The sequence below is a fragment of the Cololabis saira genome, chromosome 3 (genome assembly GCF_033807715.1).
Source record: "Cololabis saira isolate AMF1-May2022 chromosome 3, fColSai1.1, whole genome shotgun sequence".
Lineage (NCBI taxonomy): Eukaryota > Metazoa > Chordata > Actinopteri > Beloniformes > Belonidae > Cololabis > Cololabis saira.
In genome coordinates this window covers 29,607,328-29,629,124 of record NC_084589.1, presented here as the reverse complement: position 1 = coordinate 29,629,124, position 21,797 = coordinate 29,607,328, and the positions used below count along the sequence as shown (strand labels likewise).

Below are 21,797 nucleotides of genomic sequence, written 5' to 3'. Positions count from 1 at the left end.
AATAAAATAAAGTTGTAATATTATGAGAATAAAGTCGTAATATTATGAGAATAAAGTCGTAAAATTCCGAGAATAAAGTTGTAAAATTCCGAGAATAAAGTGGTAATTTATGAGAATAAATTCGTAATATTATGAAAATAAAGTGGTAATTTATGAGAACTCTAACAGGAAGAGCTTCTTCTCCCTGTGTTACCGTAAAATGAGGAATATTGAGCATCTTGTAAATTATATTTATATATTTATAATATATTACGACTTTATTCTCGTAATATTATGACTTTATTCTCTTAATTTTTTTGTCTTAGTTTGGCCCTAATACTCCGTCGTAGTCTTCTCCCTGTGTTAAAATGAAGAATATTGAGCATCTTGTGAAGTTATATTTATATATTTATAATATATTACAACTTTATTCTCGTAATATTACGACTTTATTCTCGTAATATTATGACTTTATTCTAATAATTTTACGACTTTATTCTCATTACATTATGACTTTATTCTCGTAATTTCCTTTTTTTGTTTTTTTTGTTTGGCCCTAATACTCCGTCGTAGAATATTAGACACGTGTGCCTGGACATTTACAAGAATTAGATGAATTTTGAAAGTAGAACTTCCAAATTCCATCATAAAACTTATCAATCATAGCTCCAGACACATGAATATATGAAAAGGCCACCTGTGGTAGTTTGTTGGTCATGCTTCAAGTCCATGTAAGTGTACAATGTAGGGAGACGGACTAACTCCAAGCCTAAGATAACGAGTTTTCAGGCATCAAACCACCTAACCCCCATGTGACGTGTGAAGAAAAACACCATGACATCACCACCGGCTGAAGTGCCAGAACAATATTAACTCTCATTTTTAAACACCCAGCGTGTTTTGGCTGTAGCTGTCTTGAACTTGGGCTCTAGGTTTTGACCCATACCAGTTTCACGGCCACTCAGACTGTTCGCTGTGCCAGGATAACTTTCTTGCATTCCCACTGGCAACTAACAGTAGCTCTGTGGGAGACGAGAGCACATCACTGCCATAAAATAAGACAGAAAGCCTAATTAAAATTGGAGTAAAATAATAGAGCATATTTTCTTTTCTTTTTTTTCATGAAACTTGAGTCAATGTTTATTTTTGAAAATGTAAAAAGGAATTTAACAATAGAAAAAGAAAACTAAAATGATCATCTACTCAACTTTTCACAGTGTTAAACCAGGGAAAAGTGCTTGAACTCGTTGCTTTCTGTGGAAATGTGAAATGTAACACCCGACTTTAAATTAAACTTGAAGGGAGCAGCCAAAAGATGCTACAACTACACTGCAAAAACACAGCAAAATCTTAACAAGAATATTTGTCTTATTTCTACTTAAAATGTCTAATTTTTAGTCCAAAAAATCTCATTACACTTAAAACTCATCACTGGAAAAAACAACAATTTTCACCTGTTTCAAGTAGATTTTCACTTAAAATAAGTAGAAAAATCTGCCGGTGGAACAAGATTTTTTTGCTTGTAATGAAAAGATTAATCTTGTCCCACTGGCAGATTTCTCTCCTTATTTCGAGTGAAAATTTACTTGAAACAGGTGAAAATTGTCAATTAATTATTTTTCTGGTAATGACTCTTGTTTTAAGTGTAATGAGATTTTTTGACTAAAAAGGAGACATTTTAACTAGAAATAAGACAAATATTCCTGGTAAGATTTTGAGTTTTTGCAGTAGATTAACATAAAGATATTATTCTGTCTTTTCTACCCTCACCAAACTCCTCAAATGAATGAAATAATATCAGTTCTTATTTTAATCAGCGACCATTGAATAAATCTTGATCTAATATATAGAACACCTTCTAATATCTTCACCGAGCCAATCATAGCAGATCAGACACAGAGCTGCGAGAGTTGAGCTGACACCAGAGATGTGTTGTTATGGAAACAGGGTACATGTTTGGCTGTTTTCCACTAAGCACGTTGTCACCTTCATGGAGAGCTTCTCGTACACGCCGAGTGAAATGCATCTATGCAGACTGATCACTTTTGTCATAGCAACAGCAAAACTTATAGGCATCGCTGCAGAACGCGGAAATCTCTTATGATGTTCAGAAACGGATCATTTGATGACCGTTGTATTTAAAAATAATAAATAAAGGCTGGAAACCTGACAACAAAATTAGAGTTAAAGGTTTATGATGTGAAATATAATGTTTTACGGGTAAAACACATCAAAATTAACTTTCCAAACGTTTAGTTTACTGACTCAAAAAGGTTCATGGTGACTTTCTTCTTTAGATTTAACACGTCTGAAGTGGAATAAAAAGAATAGGTGAAAGGCAAAAGATGAGTGATACAGCATGTAGCACACACACACACACACACACACACACACACACACACACACACACACACACACACACACACACACACACACACATATGGGCACAGAAACTGAACTGAACCGGAAGCTCAAACATGAACCTGAGCGCCGTCACTCACACATGACTCCTGATGAGATGCTTTTATGGATGGGGTGAAGAACTTCTGGGGAATAAGTGATTTTCTTGTCTACGGCCTCTCTGTCTCAGCTGCTTCTCACCGTGGATGAGCAAACACACTTGACTGCCAATTCATCCGTGTCTCCACTAAGTAGTCAGCCAGAGCGACTTGAGTCACCCACCATGTGTAACTGTATTACTCATCATCGTACTTCTCTTTTCAATGCACCCCCCCCACCCCTTATTACCACACAAAGAACAGCCAAAAACAATCAGCGCGAAACTGAAGGTGGTCGAGACTGTTGGGTGGTCACGGCGGCGGGACACCATGCCTGATTTTTTTATTTTTTTTCTATTCTTGTCTTGTTGTCGTGTGTAGGAAGGTGTATGAAGAGATGTGTCATGTACAGTGTGTGAGGTTGAGCGTTTGTGTGTGTGTGTGTGTGTGTGTGTGTGTGTGTGGGAGAGGTTTCTATAACTGCCAAAGAGGAGAAAAATATATGAAAATATACACCTTTGCTGTTTTATTTTCCCTCTTGTACTCTGCAACCGTAAGGTTTTATTTCAGAAATGAAATACTAATACTCCCCTCAGCCTTGAGCCTGAGGTTAAACATTATCGTTTTCTTTCTCTGCTTCCTTTAATAATAAACCTATCTCCCTTTCAGCATCTCTGCTTTTTTTTCTCTCTCTCTCTCTCTCACACACACACACCTTGGAGAGTGGCCAGGGGATTGTTACCGAGGAGGGCTTGGTTCATCCCTGTGTTAACTCCCATCACATTGTTCCTGTTGTGGCACACACATGCGGCACCGCACACGTGCAAGCGTGCACACGAACGCAGACAGAGGAGAGAGAAAAAAGTGAGGGGAAAAAAAGCAGTGTTAGAAGCAAGGACAAGGCAGAGTGCAAATTCATCCCTGCACACGTGAAGAGCAGCAGTCTGTAGACAGATTTTGGAAATGTGGAAAAAAGAAAAAGAGCGCCCTGGAAAATGTTATAAAACATGCAAACTCTTGTTTACTAGACTACACGTGATTTAAAAAACACCGATTTCTGTCTGTGTGTAAAGCTTGATGTGTGTGTGTCTGCTGTATTGACCTCAAGTTTGCAGCAAAATCGGAGATGTAGTTGGACATGTCGCCGTTCTTTTTACCCATACGCCATAAGCTGTGAAGAGAAGACCACACACACACACACACACACACGGTTAGTATATCCTTTTTCTAAGGAACACCTGGTTCTCAGTGGTATGTTTCAGACATCAGAGCAGTTTGTTTCTGCATGTGTATGATTGATTTAACAACAACCTGCAGGTTTGTTGCAGCTGCAGTGTCTACGGTGATTATTTTAATGAGTATGTGGGGTTGGCTGTGGCTGCAGGAGGTCAAAGGTTAGACTCCTGTGATGCATAACGTGGGCAAAGACACAATGTTTAGAAATAAATATTTATGATTTCATTTGTTACTGCTTAAATTAACATTTTTTTTTAAATATCCAAGAATATCTGCTGAAAGAGTTATTTGTATATTGGTATTGAAAAAAAGATTTTTATTTTGAAAATATCAGCAGCAGCATGTCTGTGTGTATGTTACTGTTGATAATTCTTCATTTAAGGTTTTCTGTGGATCAACAGAACAAGCCGGGCATGAATGTGGCTCTTAAGTTTTTAATGTAAATTTAAAATATTGTAATATCCAGGTATGAATTTTAATTCACCTCCACATTGATCACCAAGAAAAAGAAAAGCCCAAATACAGTCATGCATGTAATGTGATTAATCGTTAAAAAATCGCGATCTCGATTCATGCTTGCACGCAATCTCATTTCCAAATGACGACGATTTAATTTTTTTTAATTTATTTATTTATTTTTTTATGTTTATTGTTTTTATGTTCAATGTCAGCTGTTACAAAGTTGATGCCAGTCTTTTATCAGGCACCATCATATTTTTTGTAACGTTTACCTTTTGTATCGGCAGCTTCTTAATAGCAGCAAAAGGCAATGGGGGGTTCATCCCAGCCAGAGGAATAATTTGTTGCCTCAGAACTACAGGATCTGTTACAAGTCCCCTTTCTGAAAGGGTGTTCAACTCAGGGAGGAACAAATATTGTTCAAAATTGTTATTATTGTTTAAATTATTCAAAGGTTTGTGTAAAGAAGACAAGAGATGTTTATTGTTATTATATTTTTGTTCAGCTGTTGCAAATTTAAAGTAATAAGTGCAATAAATTTTATATTGGAAAAAAATCGGGAGAGAATCGTGATCTCAATTCTAAGCAAAAAAACCGTGATTCTCATTTTGTCCAGAATCGTGCAGCCCTAAGTCATGATAAGTAAATTCTAGTGGAAACCACCTGGTAAACCCGCGGCACTCAGCATGTTTAGATTCTCAAACTGGAAACTCCCCAAAAAGAACAGGGAACAAAAAGAAACGGATGAGGAAGAGCAGAAGAGTGTTCCCAGTTGTAAGACTGACATGATCGTTTCTCCTAGGGTGACTGAACTCATTCAGCTCTCATTTATGTGACTGTGGAACTGGCTGTTTGCTGTCAACATCTAGCGGCGTCTTACCCCGTGTTAAGGTTGAGTGTGCTGTGGCTGGGGATGGCAGGGCTGGCTGTGCTGCGGGGAGGAGGCGGAGGAGTCGCCGGGGACGGCGTGGAGCTGAGAGAGGGGTGGGTGGAGCTGATAGACGGGTGAGTGGAGGTGAGGCTGGCAGTCAGGGGGCAGACGGGCGACATGGTGGTCACCGTTGTGCTGCTGAGACTGGTCACTGCCTGCGACAGCTGGCTGGACATCTGTCAGAGAGGAGAGTCACTGAGAGGATGCTGCAGGACGGAGATGCTTCTGCGCAGCAACCATGTGGAGGTTTTACACTTACCACATGAGGGCTGTAGCAGGGTGGCTTGTGTGCTTGTGGGGCAGTGGAGGGCTGGCTGGGCAGGGGAGGGGTGGCACTGGAGGGATTTATACGCTTTTCTTTTTGCCTGCGGTTGCAGAACCAGACCCGGATCACCTCCTTCTCCATGTTGAGCTGCTCTGCGATCAGCAGGATCTCTTCTGAGGTAGGCTTCTGGTTCTACAGGAATGGACGGAGAAATCGACACATTGCCAAAGTTAAGCTCTGACGCCATACATAGTAAACACACACAAATCTACGACGGAGTAATAGGGCCAAACAAAAAAACAAAAAAAGGAAATTACGAGAATAAAGTCATAATGTAATGAGAATAAAGTCGTAAAATTACGAGAATAAAGTCATAATATTACAAGAATAAAGTCGTAAAATTACGAGAATAAAGTCATAATATTACGAAAATAAAGTCGTAAAATTACGAGAATAAAGTCATAATATTACGAGAATAAAGTCGTAATATATTATAAATATAACTTCACAAGATGCTCAATATTCCTCATTTTAACACAGGGAGAAGAAGCTCTTCCTGTTAGAGTTCTCATAAATTATATTCTCATAATAGGTATTACGACTTTATTCTCGCAACATTACAACTTTATTCTCGTAATTTTACGACTTTATTCTCGTAATTTTACGACTTTATTCTCGTAATATTACGACTTTATTCTCATAATATTACGACTTTATTCTATTACGACTTTATTCTCGCAACATTACGACTTTATTCTCGTAATTTTACGGCTTTATTCTTATTATATTATGACTTTATTCTCGTAATTTCCAATTTTTTTTGTCTTAGTTTGGCCCTAATACTCCCGTCGTACAAATCTAACAAAGGAATTGCACAGAAACTTCCTTATTACCAGAAAAAAAAAGAAAACCTGTAAACCAAGTTCATGGTAACCTAAAACAATAAAGCAATGCAAAGTGCTTTACACGAGATGCAAAACACGTTTAAACCCCTGTCTGTCAAGGTTTTTTTATCCTACCGTCATAAATGCACGCTCCAGGGCCACCCGTACATTCGTTTCTATGCTGGTTCTCTTCTTTCTGCGACGACCAGCAACCCCCTCGAAGCCCATAGAGGGGCAGGACAGGGAGCTGGGGCTGGGGAGGGTGCTGTCTATGGACATGGTCTCTGAAGGACAGATTCACACACAGTCAATACTGGACTACTTGCACTAGAAAAGTCATACTGAGACGTTCATCTTATAAATGTGAGCTCTAAGAGCAAAGTGCCGTTGTTTCAGTGACAGCTCACCTGCGTCATTGAGCCACTTCTCCAGCAGTGGCTTCAGCTTGCACATGTTCTTAAAGCTCAGGTTGAGAGCTTCAAAGCGGGAGATGGTGGTCTGACTGAAGTCGTTGCCGTACAGCTTCCCCATGGCCAAGCCAACATCTCCCTAAATAAAGAGAAAGCACAGCTTGAGCCGAGTCCAAACACACGGAGGGGACTCTGCATGCTGACCTGGTGGCCGTGATCTCCCTACCTGAGTGAAGCCCAGTTTGATGCGTCTCTGCTTGAAAGTGCGGGCGAACTGTTCCAGCTCCTCCAGGTCACTGGGCTCCTCGGGATGAGAAGTTACAGAGGGCACTGTGGTCACACCTCCACCACCGCCGACATCCACGCCTTTATCTCGCTGTACCAGATACGACAGATATGAAAGTGAGAATGACAGAGAAGTAGAAACTAAAAGAGCAGGGCCTGGGTTTTCTTTTTTCCACTGACTATAACGTGAAAGTTTCCTCCTACCTGTGCTTGGAGACCCATTCTAGTCTGAGCAGAGAGGAGGCTCCCTTGGTTTTGCTGAGGTAGCGGTATAAGATTTTGTGTCGATAAAAGTCCTGAGCAAAAAGAAAAAAAGAAAAATCTTTAGCTCATCATCAATCTGTAAAGGCAAATTTTCTTTACATGATTAACTTGAAATACCTTGCTGGCACTGCTGTGCCTGTGGGAGAAGAAACTGGGCCGGAGATGGTAGAGAGTGTCCGGGCACCAACACCAACTGCTGAAGCTGCAGAAACTGTTGAATGTCCTATTTCAATGAGACAAAACAAGTATCTCTTAAAGATGGGAAGAGTTTATTCATTTTTAAAAGTGCACTGCATTCATATTGTGCTTTCCTCATCTTTCATTCACCCATCCACTCACACAGCACTTTATTAGTCAATGCATTTCTTTTTCAGTGCGGTGCCTTTTGTTCTAGCTTGCGGTTCACTATTATTTGTACTTCTGAGGCCAGGGATCAAACCACAGACCTCCCGATTGGCACATAACTGCTCTACCTCCTGATTCACAGCCACCCCTGGCCACAAACAAACAGAGGACTGAGTCACACAGGAATGTGCAAGTATGCTATATACTATATTTCCACCGGAGGAAAAGAGCACACAAGGAAGAACGAAATCACACATGCGGCAGAAAAAACTTGTTTTAAATGTCAGTGAAAATGAAAGGGGCCATAAGTGCACCAAAGCGAGAGAGAAACTGTGATTGCTGAACTGTGCAAATGGCATGTAAGGAGGCTTAGTGGATTGATGAAGATTCCTCAATCAAGCCGTTCTTCTGGAAATCGGCTGTGATCGGCAGTCAGTACCTGGGCGGTGAGCTGGATTGGCTGGGAGAGGGCGAGCTGGGGTGGAGGAGGTGGGACGGGGACACTTTGGGTGCTCTGTTCCTGTGTGCTCTGCCCCTGTCCCTGGGTCTGCGAGTGACTCTGCTGCCCTGTTTGTCCCGCTTGCTGTTGCTGCTGCTGCTGCTGCTGCTGAGCTTGCTGATTTGCTGCTGCAGCTGCCTGAGCTTGCTGATTGGCTTGGGCAGCTGCATGGGCAGCGTGAGCTGCATGGGCTGCGTTAGACTGCTGCACAGCGGCGGCCAGGAGCTGCGCCTGAGCCTGCTGCAGCAGCAGCTGCTGCTGTGCTGGCAATAGAGCTGTCAACTGCAGGAGAGGAGAGGAGAGGAGAGGAGAGACAGAAGCAAAATAGGAGAGGAGAGAATAAATTAAGAAAGAAAGAGGGGGAAAGTGTTCAAAAAGCAGCACAAGATAAGCAAGCAAGGTAAAAGCAAAGCATAGTGTGCATATCTGTGTATATATACTGTGAGTCCATGTTACCCCTGCTAGTTGCGAGCCGGTCAGCATGAGCTGTGTATGTTGCAGGGCTGTCTGTGAAGGGGTCGGGCCATGAGAGGGAGAAAGGCCTGGGGACATTTCGGCACACTCCTCCATCTTATTCTGGAATGAAGGTGAAAATATGAGGAGGAAAATAAGCATGTGACCGCTTCAAATAGCTTTAAAGAGTTTAGTAGCTGTTGGACCACTGGAAAAACCTTTATTTATCTTTATTTATCTTCTTCCTGAGGTGATGCCTACCTCTCCTCTCACTCATGTCATAATTATGTACAGTTAATCATAACGGTTTGTTACAACCAAAAACGTAATAACGGCCAATAACGTAATAACCAGCCAATAATGTAATGCCTTATTACATTATCGGCAAAAAGTTATTACGTTATTGGCTCAAAAGTTTTATTACATTATTGGCACATTATTACACTATTGGCCTTATTACATTTGAAATGGCCAAAATTATTATGTTATTGGCAGTTATTACGTTATTGGCCATTATTACGTTTTTGGTTGTAACAAGGTTGTGTAAACATAATCCATTACAAGTACACCAATCAAAAATGCATCTTTTGTCTGTTTTAATAAATTAAGTTTTTCTTGTACAAAGTTTTTTTTTATTCTCCCTAAATAAAGCACGTTTGAACTGGCGGAGGGACTCCCCCTCCAGTGTACTGATTTGCGTATCTCCTATGGTATGAAAATGAGGAAGATTTCAACTTTGGTAAGAAAAGAGTTATCTTATAGAGTTACTTCACATCTCAATAGCCTTTGTGAAGTTGTGAGTGCCATCATCCCCCCTGCTCTTTGGGAATTTGTTTACACTCAAGACCGGGTGGAGAGTCGACACATTATAAACCTCAACGACGAAGACAACAAAAGGGCGATTCAGCGCATAGAAATGAGCACAAAGCCCCGGCCGGCCGTACGGTCGGTAAATCCAGAGCGTGATGCTGAGACACAAAAGATGCAAAGGCACAAGTCCAGACTCGTGCACAGACACGCACATGCAGCTCAGGGCTGCGCTCACCTTGCTGCTGCCCAGGTTTGGAGACAGGGGGAAGGAGCCGACTTTCAGTGACTGGCCCTGGAGGAAAAGAGTCAAACACTCATGACTACACTCAAAATGACTTTAAACACATGATATTGCAGTTTGTGTACTTTGATAATGAACTAAAAATGTCTAAGAATTTGAGCATAAACTACAACCTGAGTTACAAAATAATGACGGAAATAATAGTTACTTTGTGCTATTTATTTTACATTTTTGGTAGATTAGTTAAGTTGGTAAAAGAGGTGGGAGATGGTTGTAAAAATCACAAGACTCACATATACCTGGTGATTTGATTCAGGTCCATTCCGCTCTGAATCTGCGTGGGAGGGAGAGGAAAAAGTGATAATTCACATCTTCAATACAAGTCATGCTCTCAAGCTTACATTTGTACTTTCCAGTGTCATGCATGTGCAACTTTTTACACAAGTCATACACAGATGCCGTATTTGTGGGAGTGTTTATGGGCCGCCACTCACAGACACAAACCGTACCTGTGCCCTCCAGCGGTGAGTTGGCCCCGACTTTCTCAACCTCGACCGGCTTTGACATCCTGATATCTGTGTCAAGAAAACACAGAGATAGATAAGTGAGTGAGGCTGATTCTCAGATATGCGTCACGCCAGAAGTGCAGACGGCAGCAGAACGAACGACATTTACAAAGCAGGCGATCTCAATCTAGATGACAAAAGGGGAAAGAGGATGGCCAGGCCGCCGATCTTAGATAGCTTGGGTGTTTTTTAGGTCACAGCCAGGGCCCACACACTGTAAACTAAACTCCGTGGCTGAATCATTTGTAGGCTGAAATGTAAGCTTACATTCATTCATTCTTTCCAATTAGTGGTTTAACATAAGAGTAGGTTGACCTGAGGTGTTTGCTCATTCTAATTTTAACCAGAGGTGTTTTCGTGGGAGTAGCAGAGCTATAAATATCTCAAGTTGTGTGTCATTCATCACAAAACCACATTTACTTTCTGCTTGATACTGTACTGGGACAGTCCCCATGGCAACATCCATAAATGGAGGGAGGCAATTAGTTTAAGTCTTTAATTGTTTTTATCACAAAAACAAGGAGGCATTTTGGCAGCAGAGAGGTGGGGAAAAGATGGGAATGAGGATGATTTGAGGACAGTTTAGAGAGAAAACACAAGAGTGTCATTGTGTTGTCTGAACACAATGGCTCTTTTCTGTTTGGGTATCAGGCTACGGTATTATGTAATTATAAAAGCCTTTTTATTTGTCTGAAACCACAAACTGTAAAACAACTTTTTCTGTGTCCATATGAAACTCTCTCGCTCTTGCTCTGTCTCCACTTAACACACAGAGACACACGCACACATACATACACACATGCACTCAGCTACTTCCCTTTTGTGAAAACATGCAAATCTGCCCAACGACCAACTAATTATATCTGCCACCTGCATAATAAACTCTATCTCCCTCCTTTTTTTTCTCTCTCTCTCTCCTCTTTCACCATACTTTTTCCCGTTTATCTCTCCTCCCCTCGCCCCTTCGGTTCTCATATTTTCAGTAGTGATGCTGACTTGACATTGTATATTTCCCATCTTGCTGCTGTGCATTTATTCAGATGATGCGCTAAATGCAGAAAATACAGTATCATTGTGTGACTTCCTCAGAGGCAACACTAACATGTGTGGTACGGTCACCATTAGGGGGCAGTAGTAACTCGTGAGTCCACTGACCATGGCTGACCTGATGGCGATTTTAAGAGGTGTTAATATAAAGATGAGAACTGGTAGGTAGGGGGACCGTCAGTGCAATGCAACACATAAATGAGAGATCAGTTTATGGACAGTCAGGACTCCAGCATGTGCAATATCTATAGGGGAGGGGGGGGGGGGGGGGGGGGGGCTGTCAGGCTGGAAAGCTACGCTCTGCTGCCACACTGGCTACCACCTGGTTAAAGCCAACAAACACACACACACACACACACACACACACACACACACACACACACACACACACACACACACACACACACACACACACACACACACACACACACACACACACACACACACACACACACACACACACATGCAGAAGTACACACTCAAACACACACTGACTGCAGGGTTTTCCTTAAAAAGTTCAAGCTAATTTGGTCAACTGTGTGCATGCAAACATCTGGCTGATCTATGATTAGGGTCAGTTTGTGGTTATTCCAGCATTAGGCACCAGTTCTGGCAGTATCAGTCCACTGTTGCACAATTTCAGCTGAAAACCACTGAATATGCCTGCAAAAAAGGATCTTCTTCTCATAAAGACACACACACACACACACACACACACACACACGCACAAACAGCAGTTACCGGTAAGTCACAGTAAATATGCGTTGGGTTCCTCAGACCTCTGTAATGCAAGTGTACAAAGTCAAATCCACATTACAAAGTGATTGTCCTGCTCATAAAACAGCTGTAATGCGAAGCTCCTAAAGTGCAGCTTCTGCTGTGATGTCCTGTTGCAAGACACATGGAGAAAGTGTGTGTTGATTCATGGTTTAAAATGGCCTACGGACGGTAGCATGGTGGATAATGTGGTCAGTAATACAGTGGCGGGGCAGTATATCAAGTTGCTGTGTCTTTTTCTCACTTCCCCTCCTGACTTCCCCTTGTAGTGGGTTGAACGCTGAGTGCTAAACCCAACACTTACTGTCAACGAGGCTATTAATATTAGCCTGCTCTTTCCCTCCATCTTTTTAAAAAACCTGCGTCTCTTTTTACAACACACCGGGTGCACACAGAGACACACACACAAACAAGTGATTTCACATGACACCAAGCAGGGCTGCATGCTACAGATGGAAAGGTTAATATCAGATAAGCACCAGAATAAGAGGATGCACCTTAAACTAAGTGTTTTTTCTGGGTTGGGTTTTGTGCAGACTTCATTTAGAGCAGGGATGAAAAGCGTTCTGTGACAAGCAGGACGTTTAATTGTTTAATTTAATTGCTCTTTCTTAAGACAGCTTGTCAGGTGCTAAAGTTACAGCAAAATGTAGGGCTTTTTTTCTGTGAACCGTTGAGACCAGTGTACTTGACGTTTCTCAAACATCAAATTTAATGCTGTATAATCCTGTGTCATGAATAAATGATGCAATAGGAAGGAACAAGGAACAACAGTGTGTGTGCTCAGGCTGGACTGTTTCTGTTATTCTCCTCTGGGGTTTTTTGACCGAGATGAAACTTCGAAGCAACCCCCCCTTACCCCCCCCCCCCCCCCCCCCCCCCCCCCCCACCTCCCCACCTCCCACTCCTCCTCCTTCTCGGTCAAGCATCCCCCCCCCCGTATATTCTGCACCAGGACACAACCCCAGCCGGGTGACTTGGAACTGGAGTCTTAAAAATTACAAGTACAGATTTAGAGAGCTACAAACTCCTGCCGAAGGCCGCCGATCTTGATTGCAATAAAACATTTTTCTCTTTTAAGATTGGGTGTCAGTGACAGGACTTGTTTCAAATCTGTGTGAAGAAGAAGTATTAACTCCAAGTCCTAAATGTAAAAAAAAAAAAAAGATTTATCCCTTCATATGAATTAGAAGAATGAGAATATATGAAAAAGATATGGAAGGGAACTCATTGCTTCTATCTACCTGAAATGTAGTTTCATCAGTAATGTGAATATTGTTGGATAATTAGTCAAAAGCACTTATAATTTATTTTTATATACAAAACAATTTAATTCAAATGTTGAATTGGAATCCACAAAATAACTTGTGTAATAATGTTCAATAAACAGGCATAAACAAATATATTTCTCAGTGACAGAACATCTTGATAAAAAATTAAAATGTTATTGCATTGATGTACTTTGATGAATAAGGTTGTAAAATCAAAATAATTAAATAAAATAAAATAAGTGATATGCAGAGTTTAAGCATCGAAATGCAGCTTCATAAACCTTTATTTCTGATGTGTTCAATCAGCAAAATGCCATTTTACCTTTGAATGAAATATTAATTAACATATATATAACAGCAGTATTGAAATTAAAGGTGAAAATAATTTAGGAAAGTGTGTTAATTTTTGGAGGCACTCTTACACCACTGCTATGTGCTCATTTTCTTTACTGATCTTGCGATCCAGCATGTTGGATGTTTGTTGCCGTTAGTGACCTGGATGTGACACTGGTCAGGGAAAGTTCCCAAGAGTTGCAGGGGTGACCACATCGGGTTAAAAAGTGGCTTGATTCAATTTTTTGATTAACAGTGAACTTCATCATACAAATACGTGTGTTTTTTTTTTCTTTAACTAATTTTACGATGACAGCAAAGACTGAGAAACATGAGGCAAATGACATTTGAAATATCATTTCTGGCATTTGGTGAGTCAGGCAGGAGCCTACTGATCCGTTCTGCAAGAGTCGTCGCCGGTCATCTGAGACCACTTCTGTTCGTCTGACCTGAGCACCAAAACAAGGCCCTGGGGTTGAGAAGAGCCTCGCTTCACTCTGTCGTCTCTTCAAAGCAATTTCTAATCGCAGAGAATGACGATTATTTCAGGCATTTCCCCTTTTGAACATTAGCCAATTCAACAATCGTCCCTTGAATCAGACTGCTCATGTGTGTTTAAAATTTGAAAATAGTTAAAGCAACTCTATACAACACTTTACACCCACACTTAGATACACACACACACACAAGTGAACACCAATGTTGGCCAAAAGCTCATCAGCCAAACTTCTGTCAGATAAACACATGTGATGGTGTTGCAGTGCTTAACAAGAAAAAGAGGAGATGCTGCTGATGACAAATTAAAAATAATGAAAAAATAAAAATAAAAATAACCCCCACGTCAACATAATTTTTTTCATTGGAAACATCTTTTTGTACAATTTTTCTCGAGCTTATTTACCACTAAATATTCATTTCAATCACACACACACTCACTCACTCACAGAGAGACGCTACGGGCTTGTGAGGTGTCTGACCTTTCCCTCTGCCTGCGACAAGCGTCCACTCATCCATCCTTCCATCCATCATCTCTCCTTCCTTCCACTTCTTTTGCTTCGTACCACCTCTCACCTTTTGATGTTCTCTAATTAGCTGAGCTTGTTAGACCCAGTGACATTAATCAACAGCGCAGACACAGCTCCTTCTGTCGCACACACACACACTCACGCAAAGCTTAATTGGTCTTGGCAAATGAAGGCTAAGGCTGCACAGACAGTCACTCACCTGGCAACCACATACTGGAGAAGTCCTTTGCTGCTATTGCTGCCGTCTTGGTCATATCTGAGTGAGAGTGTGCACTCTACCTAAAGAAAAACTCTCCCTCTCTCTTCCCCGTGTTGCTCTCTAACCCAAAAGGAGGAGTGTATTAAATCATATAATTGAGAGAATTGCCCTCCCTCTCTTTCTCTATCACACACGCATGACAGTCCACGCCCCCGAGGCCCCACCTCCTCCCCACATCCTGCAACACAACAGGAAGTAAGCCTCAAAAGAATAGGAACTCGGCTCAGAGGAGAGAAAAATACAAGCCAAAAGAAAAAGAAAGAGAAAAAAAAGCAAGGGGGACATGCAAGAGGTTAGAGAGTGGGAGAGAGTGAGTGAGCGAAGAGATCGAACAGATACAGGAGGTGAAAAAGAGGGGGATGACGGGTGCCTTCGGAAAGTGATGCCGCAGCTGGAAACAGCAGCTCACACACACACACACACACACATGTTCACTCTCTCACACGCAAGGCAAAAACAGCAAACTTAACATTCTCAGCGTGTGACGGTTTGTGTGATGACCAGCTGAAAACTCTACGTATTTTTTTAAAGTCACCATGAGTTATGAGGGTCTCTACTTTGATCACATCTGCGTTTGTGTATGACTGAAGGGGGCGTGAGGGTACATCAGTGGGTGTCAGGTGGTCTGTCGCGGGAGGTCGACACAGGCAACAGAAGATGTGAGACATCTTCAGCTAAATTTGACACTCGCAACCCGAGCGGAAAGAAAAACTCAGTCACAACACTGTACCACTGACCACGACGTATAGCGAGCTCCACCACACAAACCCACACTGAACCCCTTCACGTGATGGGTAGAAGTGACATGAAAGTGGAACATTGCTGATAAAGTGGATATGAGAAACTATCGGTGTCGCCCACTTGGATTAAAAGACTAATTGCTGAACAAGTGAAAGTGCAAAGTTGAGGAATGATCTTGAAGATAGAAGATTTTAGCAGCAATGTAGATCTTTCAGATCTGTGGCAATGTGCTGCTCTGGCCCAACCGGCCACAAGATGGCACTGTTTATTCTCCTAAACCTGCTGAACAAAAAAAGGTTCGATTCCCTGAAGAGAAATTAAATCACACCGCTTTTCCACTCCCCCTCCCTGGACTTCTCCCTTTGTCCGAGTTCACTAATTCAAAAGCTAAGGGCAGCAGAGTTCCTTAGTTTAACCTTATAAATACTTTATGTGGTGATTTACAACAACCCTATGTACTATGATAGACGCAGCGCTGCAGCCGAGCTGCTCAGTTATAGAGGCGTGTTTTTACATCTGTCCTCAAATATATACAACTCACTTCTGTTTTGACCTTGTAAATGTGTGTTTACCATAAAAGCATGAAAACGCTCCTTCAGGCTGACCAAATGGACGGAAGACACAGAAGAATAAGCCAATTATATAAATTAAATCATTGATCACGCCTTAGACAATTTTAATGGTATTTTAGGCAGGTGTCCAAATCATTCCCTGAAAAATATTTCAATTAATCAAAAATACTGTGATCATATGCTGACCAGCAGTTTACAAAAGAGATCCAATTTCTAATGTTATAGCTCCCTGTACGTTTTAAAAAACACTTTTGTGCTTAAAAGTTAAATCTACATATTAAAATAATAAATAAATCAGGGTTCCCCTCAGGCCTCTTGGGGGTCCTGTTAGGACCTCCAGGTGAATTACTGGAAACCAGCTGCCAGTTTGGGTAAAAAGACTAAATTAAAACACATCTCTCTGAACAGCTTACACTAAACTAAGTTTTGTGTACTTTTTGCTTTGAGGTTTGAGTTTTTTCTTTTCTTTTCTTGCGATATATGTTCATATTTTACGGCAATTTGCAAAATAATTTAGTGAATATTGCTAGTCTCTTGAAAATTTGGTTTTATTTCTACTCTGGAATAATTTTAATTAGTACTTTAGCTCCATGTAGCCCATTCTGTTGTACTTATATTAATAAAAATAAAAAATAAAAAAGCTATTTAAATGTAAAGCTTAGCTGAGCTGAGTTAAACTGGCAGAGAAATTAACTGGAGACAGTGATGATAATTGATGTATCATGGTGGTCATTCTTCATGTCCTGGGTCAGAGGTCATCTGGGCAGCTTGGCTTTGGCCATGACCTTTGTTCAAACCTCAATCCACCCCAAAAACTACCAGTACGTGTGTGTGTGTGTGTGTGTGTGTGTGTGTGTGTGTGTGTGTGTGTGTGTGTGTGTGTGTGTGTGTGTGTGTGTGTGTGTGTGTGTGTGTGTGTGTGTGTGTGTATTTGTACAATTCATGGCCATGGGGGGCCTTCCTGCCCACGGGAGTTGGAGGTTTGGTTACCATGGAGATCAGCCCTAGAAGCGCTCAAGACATAACATTTAAACCAGATTGAAACAGAAACAAATACATGGTAGTCACAACTGAAACCAATCGTAATATTCTGATGATTAACACTGAAAACAATATGAATATATTTGTCTAGTTTTACTGGGTGCTGTGTTGAAACGCTTTACAAGGAGATTTTAGCTGTGTGTGCCGAATGGATTGGTCACTACTAAAAGTTATGTTTGTAAAACAATGAGCACACACGTATACTGTAGCAGCACACAATCTGATGGTGAGACCCCAGGGAGGAGGATGGGTGGGGGCTGAAGCCTCTAGAGTGCCATCAATCACTGCACGGTCAAAGAATGAGGGAGAGGCAGGAATGAAGAGAATTGGGGGGTACTAACAGAGAGAGAGAGAGAGAGAGAGAGAGAGAGAGAGAGAGAGAGAGAGAGGGGGGGGAACAGTGAAGAAAAAAGGAAGAGAGTGAAGGAGATGTAAAGGTGAGGGGAATGGAGGGGAGCGACAGAGAGTGGTTAGCTGGGAGGAGAACGTGTGTATAATGGGTCATTGCAGGGACAATTCTGAGGTCTCCAAACCAGTTCAGCATCCCTCCATGGCTCGACCCTCCTATATCTTGTGCAGCCTCAGGCCTACAGCACACACTGGCTCTAATTCATATAATCCATCATATTCCTCTTCTTATAGATGGGGACGGAGCACGGCTCAGTGACGGACCCACCAAGTAGCATGCACAGTCAAACAGCAAGGCCCTATTATACAAGGTGAGGAATATAAAACCCAGTCTTGTGTGTTTGTGTGTACGCGCGCGCGCGCGTGTGTGTGTGCGTGTGTGTGTGTGTGTGTTCAGGTGCAGCCCCATGAGGAGCTGCAGGATTATAAACAGTGGGTCTGGCAGTGTGCAGACTACAGAGGTTGAGGTTTTGTATGAGAAGCAGCAGGAGCTAAAACACATTCATGCTGTTGGCTACCTTGGGACCAGCGCCATCTCAGCTGCCTACACCTTTGCAACACCTATTCCTCTCCTGTCCTAAAACCTCTCAATTGCTCCTTTTCCTCTGGCCCCTCTTCCCCTTCATCCTTCTTTCACATCACTCCCCTCCTCTCTATATCATCTCGGAAGCCCATGGGGAGCCAGGTTTGTCTAGACAGGCACCGGTCTCTCCCACGGCACTACCAAGGTTGAAGCTCAAATCTTTATCTTCACTCTCTCTAAGCCTCGGTTCTTCTTGCACTTTTTGGGGGGGCACAAGTTAAGGGTAAGCAGGAAGATACATCAGCATATTTGTCACCAGCATGAGGAGACCTGAAACCACTTTATACAAAACCAAACCATTCTCAGTCAAATTCATACAGTTTGGAGAACTTCAGCTGCAGCTGTCTTCATCTTTTTTGGCTGTCTGCCCCTCTGTCACCTTGGCCTGCTCCACTTCTTTTCCTCCAAACCCTCTCATCATTACCCAACTCTCTTTTTGCGACCTTCCACCTCGCTTTTCACTGATTCAAACTTTCTCCTCTCCTCCCCTGTCTCTCTTTCCCTCTCAGACCTGCTGGTCAGCAGCAGCTGTGACATCACTGGCCACTGCTCTCCACTCGGATTGGACATTCGGCCACGTTGCCAGGCAACAGCAGTGAAAGGTCTCAGTGTGAGCAAGTGTGCGGCGTGCACGCTTATGTACGTGTTTGTGTCTGTTTGTAGCTACGTGAGTGAAAGGTGTGTGAGCGATTTTCCTCGCCTTGCCCTTTATCTGTGCATGAAGAATGATCAGAACAGATCCACCTCTACGCTTTATCTCAGATCAAAGCATGTAGATGATTGGGCTGCCGCGCAACTCTGCGCCGCCACAGAAGGAGAGGGATATGAGTGTGTTAATGAAAAAGAAAGATGGCATAAGTGTGTGTCAGTCTCCAACTAAATGAATGCAGATGTTCGTGTTGAAAACTGGTTTGTGTGTGTGTGTGTGTGTGTGTGTGTGTGTGTGTGTGTGTGTGTGTGTGTGTGTGTGTGTGTGTGTGTGTGTGTGTGTGTGTGTGTGTGTGTGTGTGTGTGTGTGTGTGTGTGTGTGTGTGTGTGTGTGTGTAAGCCCCCGGGAGCGGGTGGTTATTGTATCTGACACAGCGGCTCTTTCTCGCGCCTCATATTTCTGGGCCGATCGATTCCTCTGACTCCCGACAAGACAATAATCGCACCTCCCTCTCTCACTCCATCACTACCATTATTACTGACCTCCCCAGGGAATGAAAAGGATGGAGGGAGGGAGAGAAGGGTGAGGAAAGAAGGAAGGAATAAAGGAAGGAAGGATGAATGGAGTAGGGAGGTTGAGGAGTGATGGAGGAGACACAGAGTTGACAAAATGAGCCAGTGATGATGAAAAAGCAAAAAGGAACAACAATGACGACGAGACAGGAAGAGTCGACCTGAAAAAAAAAGGGGACGGGAGCTGAGGTAGCGCTGAAAAAAGATGGACAGAGAGGGGAAAAAGGTGGAGAGTGAGGAAGTCTGGATAAGGCAGATAGAGGGATGAGGTCTGAGGAAAAAAAATACAAGACGAAAGATAGGATGCAGGGTGATAGAGTCGAAGAAAGGATGAGGGAATGCAAAAGCATAACAGGAAAAGATGGCAAGGAGGCCAGCTCATGGGTTTAAAAAGAGGCAAGCAATATAGATCACAGTGAGAAAAGACAGGAAGACACATGTGAAGGAGTGCAGAGAGACGGAGGGCTGAACAGAGGCACAATAATGGAGAGAATTAGTGGATGAGAGATGAAGGGCTCACACTTTCTCCTTCTAATAAAGGAGAGAATAAGAGACGGACTGAGTGGGAGACAGAAAGAGAGGCTGGGAGGGGGTTAGACTGAGGTGAAAGAGGGAGAGACAGAGAAATATATAAGAAACCAGGCTCATACACAAAAAACAGAAACACACACACACACACACACACACATGCACACACAGAGCGATGGCTGTAGTGTTGTGGAGGTCAGCGCTCAGAAATATTATTAAATTGACAAGAGCACAATAGTTGATTGGCAGGCTGACTCCTGGACTGCCATTCAGTGGAGAAGAATGGAGACAGCAGCAAGTACACACATGCATGCACATCTGCAGTTTCACAGAACAATCACAACAGCACGGAAAAGTACACACGCACACCAACACACCGTCTTTTGTCTGTGGCGTGTGCATGTAAGTGTTTGCCTGTCACTGCCGCGTCTCGCTGCTTTGAATCCAGATTACAATTACAGTAATAGGCTCTCAATTCAAGGGATTGCTGTTTGACCCGCTCACCTCTCTGTGCCGGTTCCTTTCCTCCTCCATCCCCACACATCTTCCCTCCCTCAACCTCACCCCTTCCTCTTCATCAATATTCCTTCTTTTCCTCTCTATTTGTATTGCTGTATCCATCTTTTTTTCTCTGGATGCACCCCTTTCCTCTCCTTTGCCCCCCCCTTCACACCTACACACTACCACGCTCGTGTACTGTGTACGCTTTTCTGTTTTTTTTTCCATCCATCCCACTTTTTAGTCACTTCTTTCCAACATACATCACAATTTCCGCCACATTTCCCCCCTCTTCACCCTCTCTCTGCATTTCTCCGTAATATTTGGGGAAACATGAAATCTATAGTATACTTAATTCAAAGTGCATCTGTTATGAAGAAATAACTGTGTAGTGATACAATCAGAGGCTTATATTGTGCTAAGAGGGGGAGTAGGTGAAAGAGTGACAGATAAAAAAAAAGGACTAAGGAAGGGGTGATGTAGGTGGTGTTGATGGTGTGCTAGGGAGGTGGTGGTGAAGCAAACGAGTGGAGGGGGGCAAGGAAATTGGTCTGGCTAGCGGAACAGCTTTTCACCTCTCTCTCCCTCTCTTTTTCTCTCCCTCCCTCTCCTTCTCTCTCCCTCCCTCTATTCTGCTTTGTATTCTGCAGAGATGACAGGGGGAAAGCTTTATTGCTCCGAGTTTGTATCGATCGGGGCCCTTCTAAGGGGGGAGGCCGGGGGACGCGCTGAGCTGGCCCTTTCTCAATGACCGCTGCTCCTACAATCCCCACCACCTCACGCACTCCCCCCGTTCAGCCTTCTGCTTGCTTTGCTAGCTCGCTCTGAAATTCAAATTCAAAGCTCTTATTCTCAAAGGTTAGGAGAGGGAGAGCCTGAGAAAGCAGCAGCGAAAGAGAGGCAGAGAGATTGAATGAAAAAGAGACGGCGGCGTCTGGCATCTCCCCCTGACTGAGGCCTTGAATGGAGCTGGGATCTGATAAGCGGAGCCCACAAATACAAACAAGGGAAGAAATAGAGGAATGAAGGAGCAAAGAAAATGGCCAAGAGGAATAAATCAGCCCATGTCCTCTTTCTTTCCTCCTCATCTTTCCATCTTTCCCCTCTCACTAACTGCCCCCCCTCCCTACTCTATCTCCATTTTTTTGGGTGGTGAGAATGATTTTGTTGACAGGTGAAGAATGAACCGGGCCCAAGCATGCATAAACCTCTCTTCTTCTGTCCTCGTTAGAGGGACTGCGGGAGAGATAGCGTCCACTGAGGACAGAATAAAGCCCCCATGGATCGTGTCTCATATTGAACAAATTCAACGAGTGCAAAAAAGGGGACAAAACAAGAAAATCGCTTTTCCCATGGACTTGCAAAACA

At 42.7% G+C, this 21,797-nt stretch overlaps 1 protein-coding gene across 4 annotated transcripts in view; it reads right to left on the bottom strand.

Annotated features, from left to right (window-relative positions):
- The window catches only part of pou2f2b (POU class 2 homeobox 2b), a 46,048-nt gene that overhangs the window by 8,358 nt on the left and 15,893 nt on the right, over nt 1-21,797 (bottom strand). The window contains exons 1-15 of one of the 4 annotated variants that reach the window (XM_061717150.1): nt 14,793-14,888; nt 10,069-10,134; nt 9,853-9,893; nt 9,554-9,610; nt 8,512-8,631; nt 7,996-8,337; nt 7,329-7,434; nt 7,152-7,243; nt 6,889-7,038; nt 6,660-6,801; nt 6,388-6,536; nt 5,363-5,560; nt 5,053-5,279; nt 3,580-3,648; nt 3,193-3,266 (exon numbers count right to left, since the gene is read on the bottom strand). In XM_061717150.1, coding sequence (XP_061573134.1) covers nt 3,193-3,266; nt 3,580-3,648; nt 5,053-5,279; nt 5,363-5,560; nt 6,388-6,536; nt 6,660-6,801; nt 6,889-7,038; nt 7,152-7,243; nt 7,329-7,434; nt 7,996-8,337; nt 8,512-8,631; nt 9,554-9,610; nt 9,853-9,893; nt 10,069-10,134; nt 14,793-14,832 — 1,873 coding nt within the window. In that variant the 5' untranslated portion in view covers nt 14,833-14,888. Of the gene's footprint in view, nt 1-3,192; nt 3,267-3,579; nt 3,649-5,052; nt 5,280-5,362; nt 5,561-6,387; nt 6,537-6,659; nt 6,802-6,888; nt 7,039-7,151; nt 7,244-7,328; nt 7,435-7,995; nt 8,338-8,511; nt 8,632-9,553; nt 9,611-9,852; nt 9,894-10,068; nt 10,135-14,792; nt 14,889-21,797 lie in introns of those variants that run through there. The other 3 variants (XM_061717151.1, XM_061717149.1, XM_061717152.1) reach the window with 3 other exon arrangements.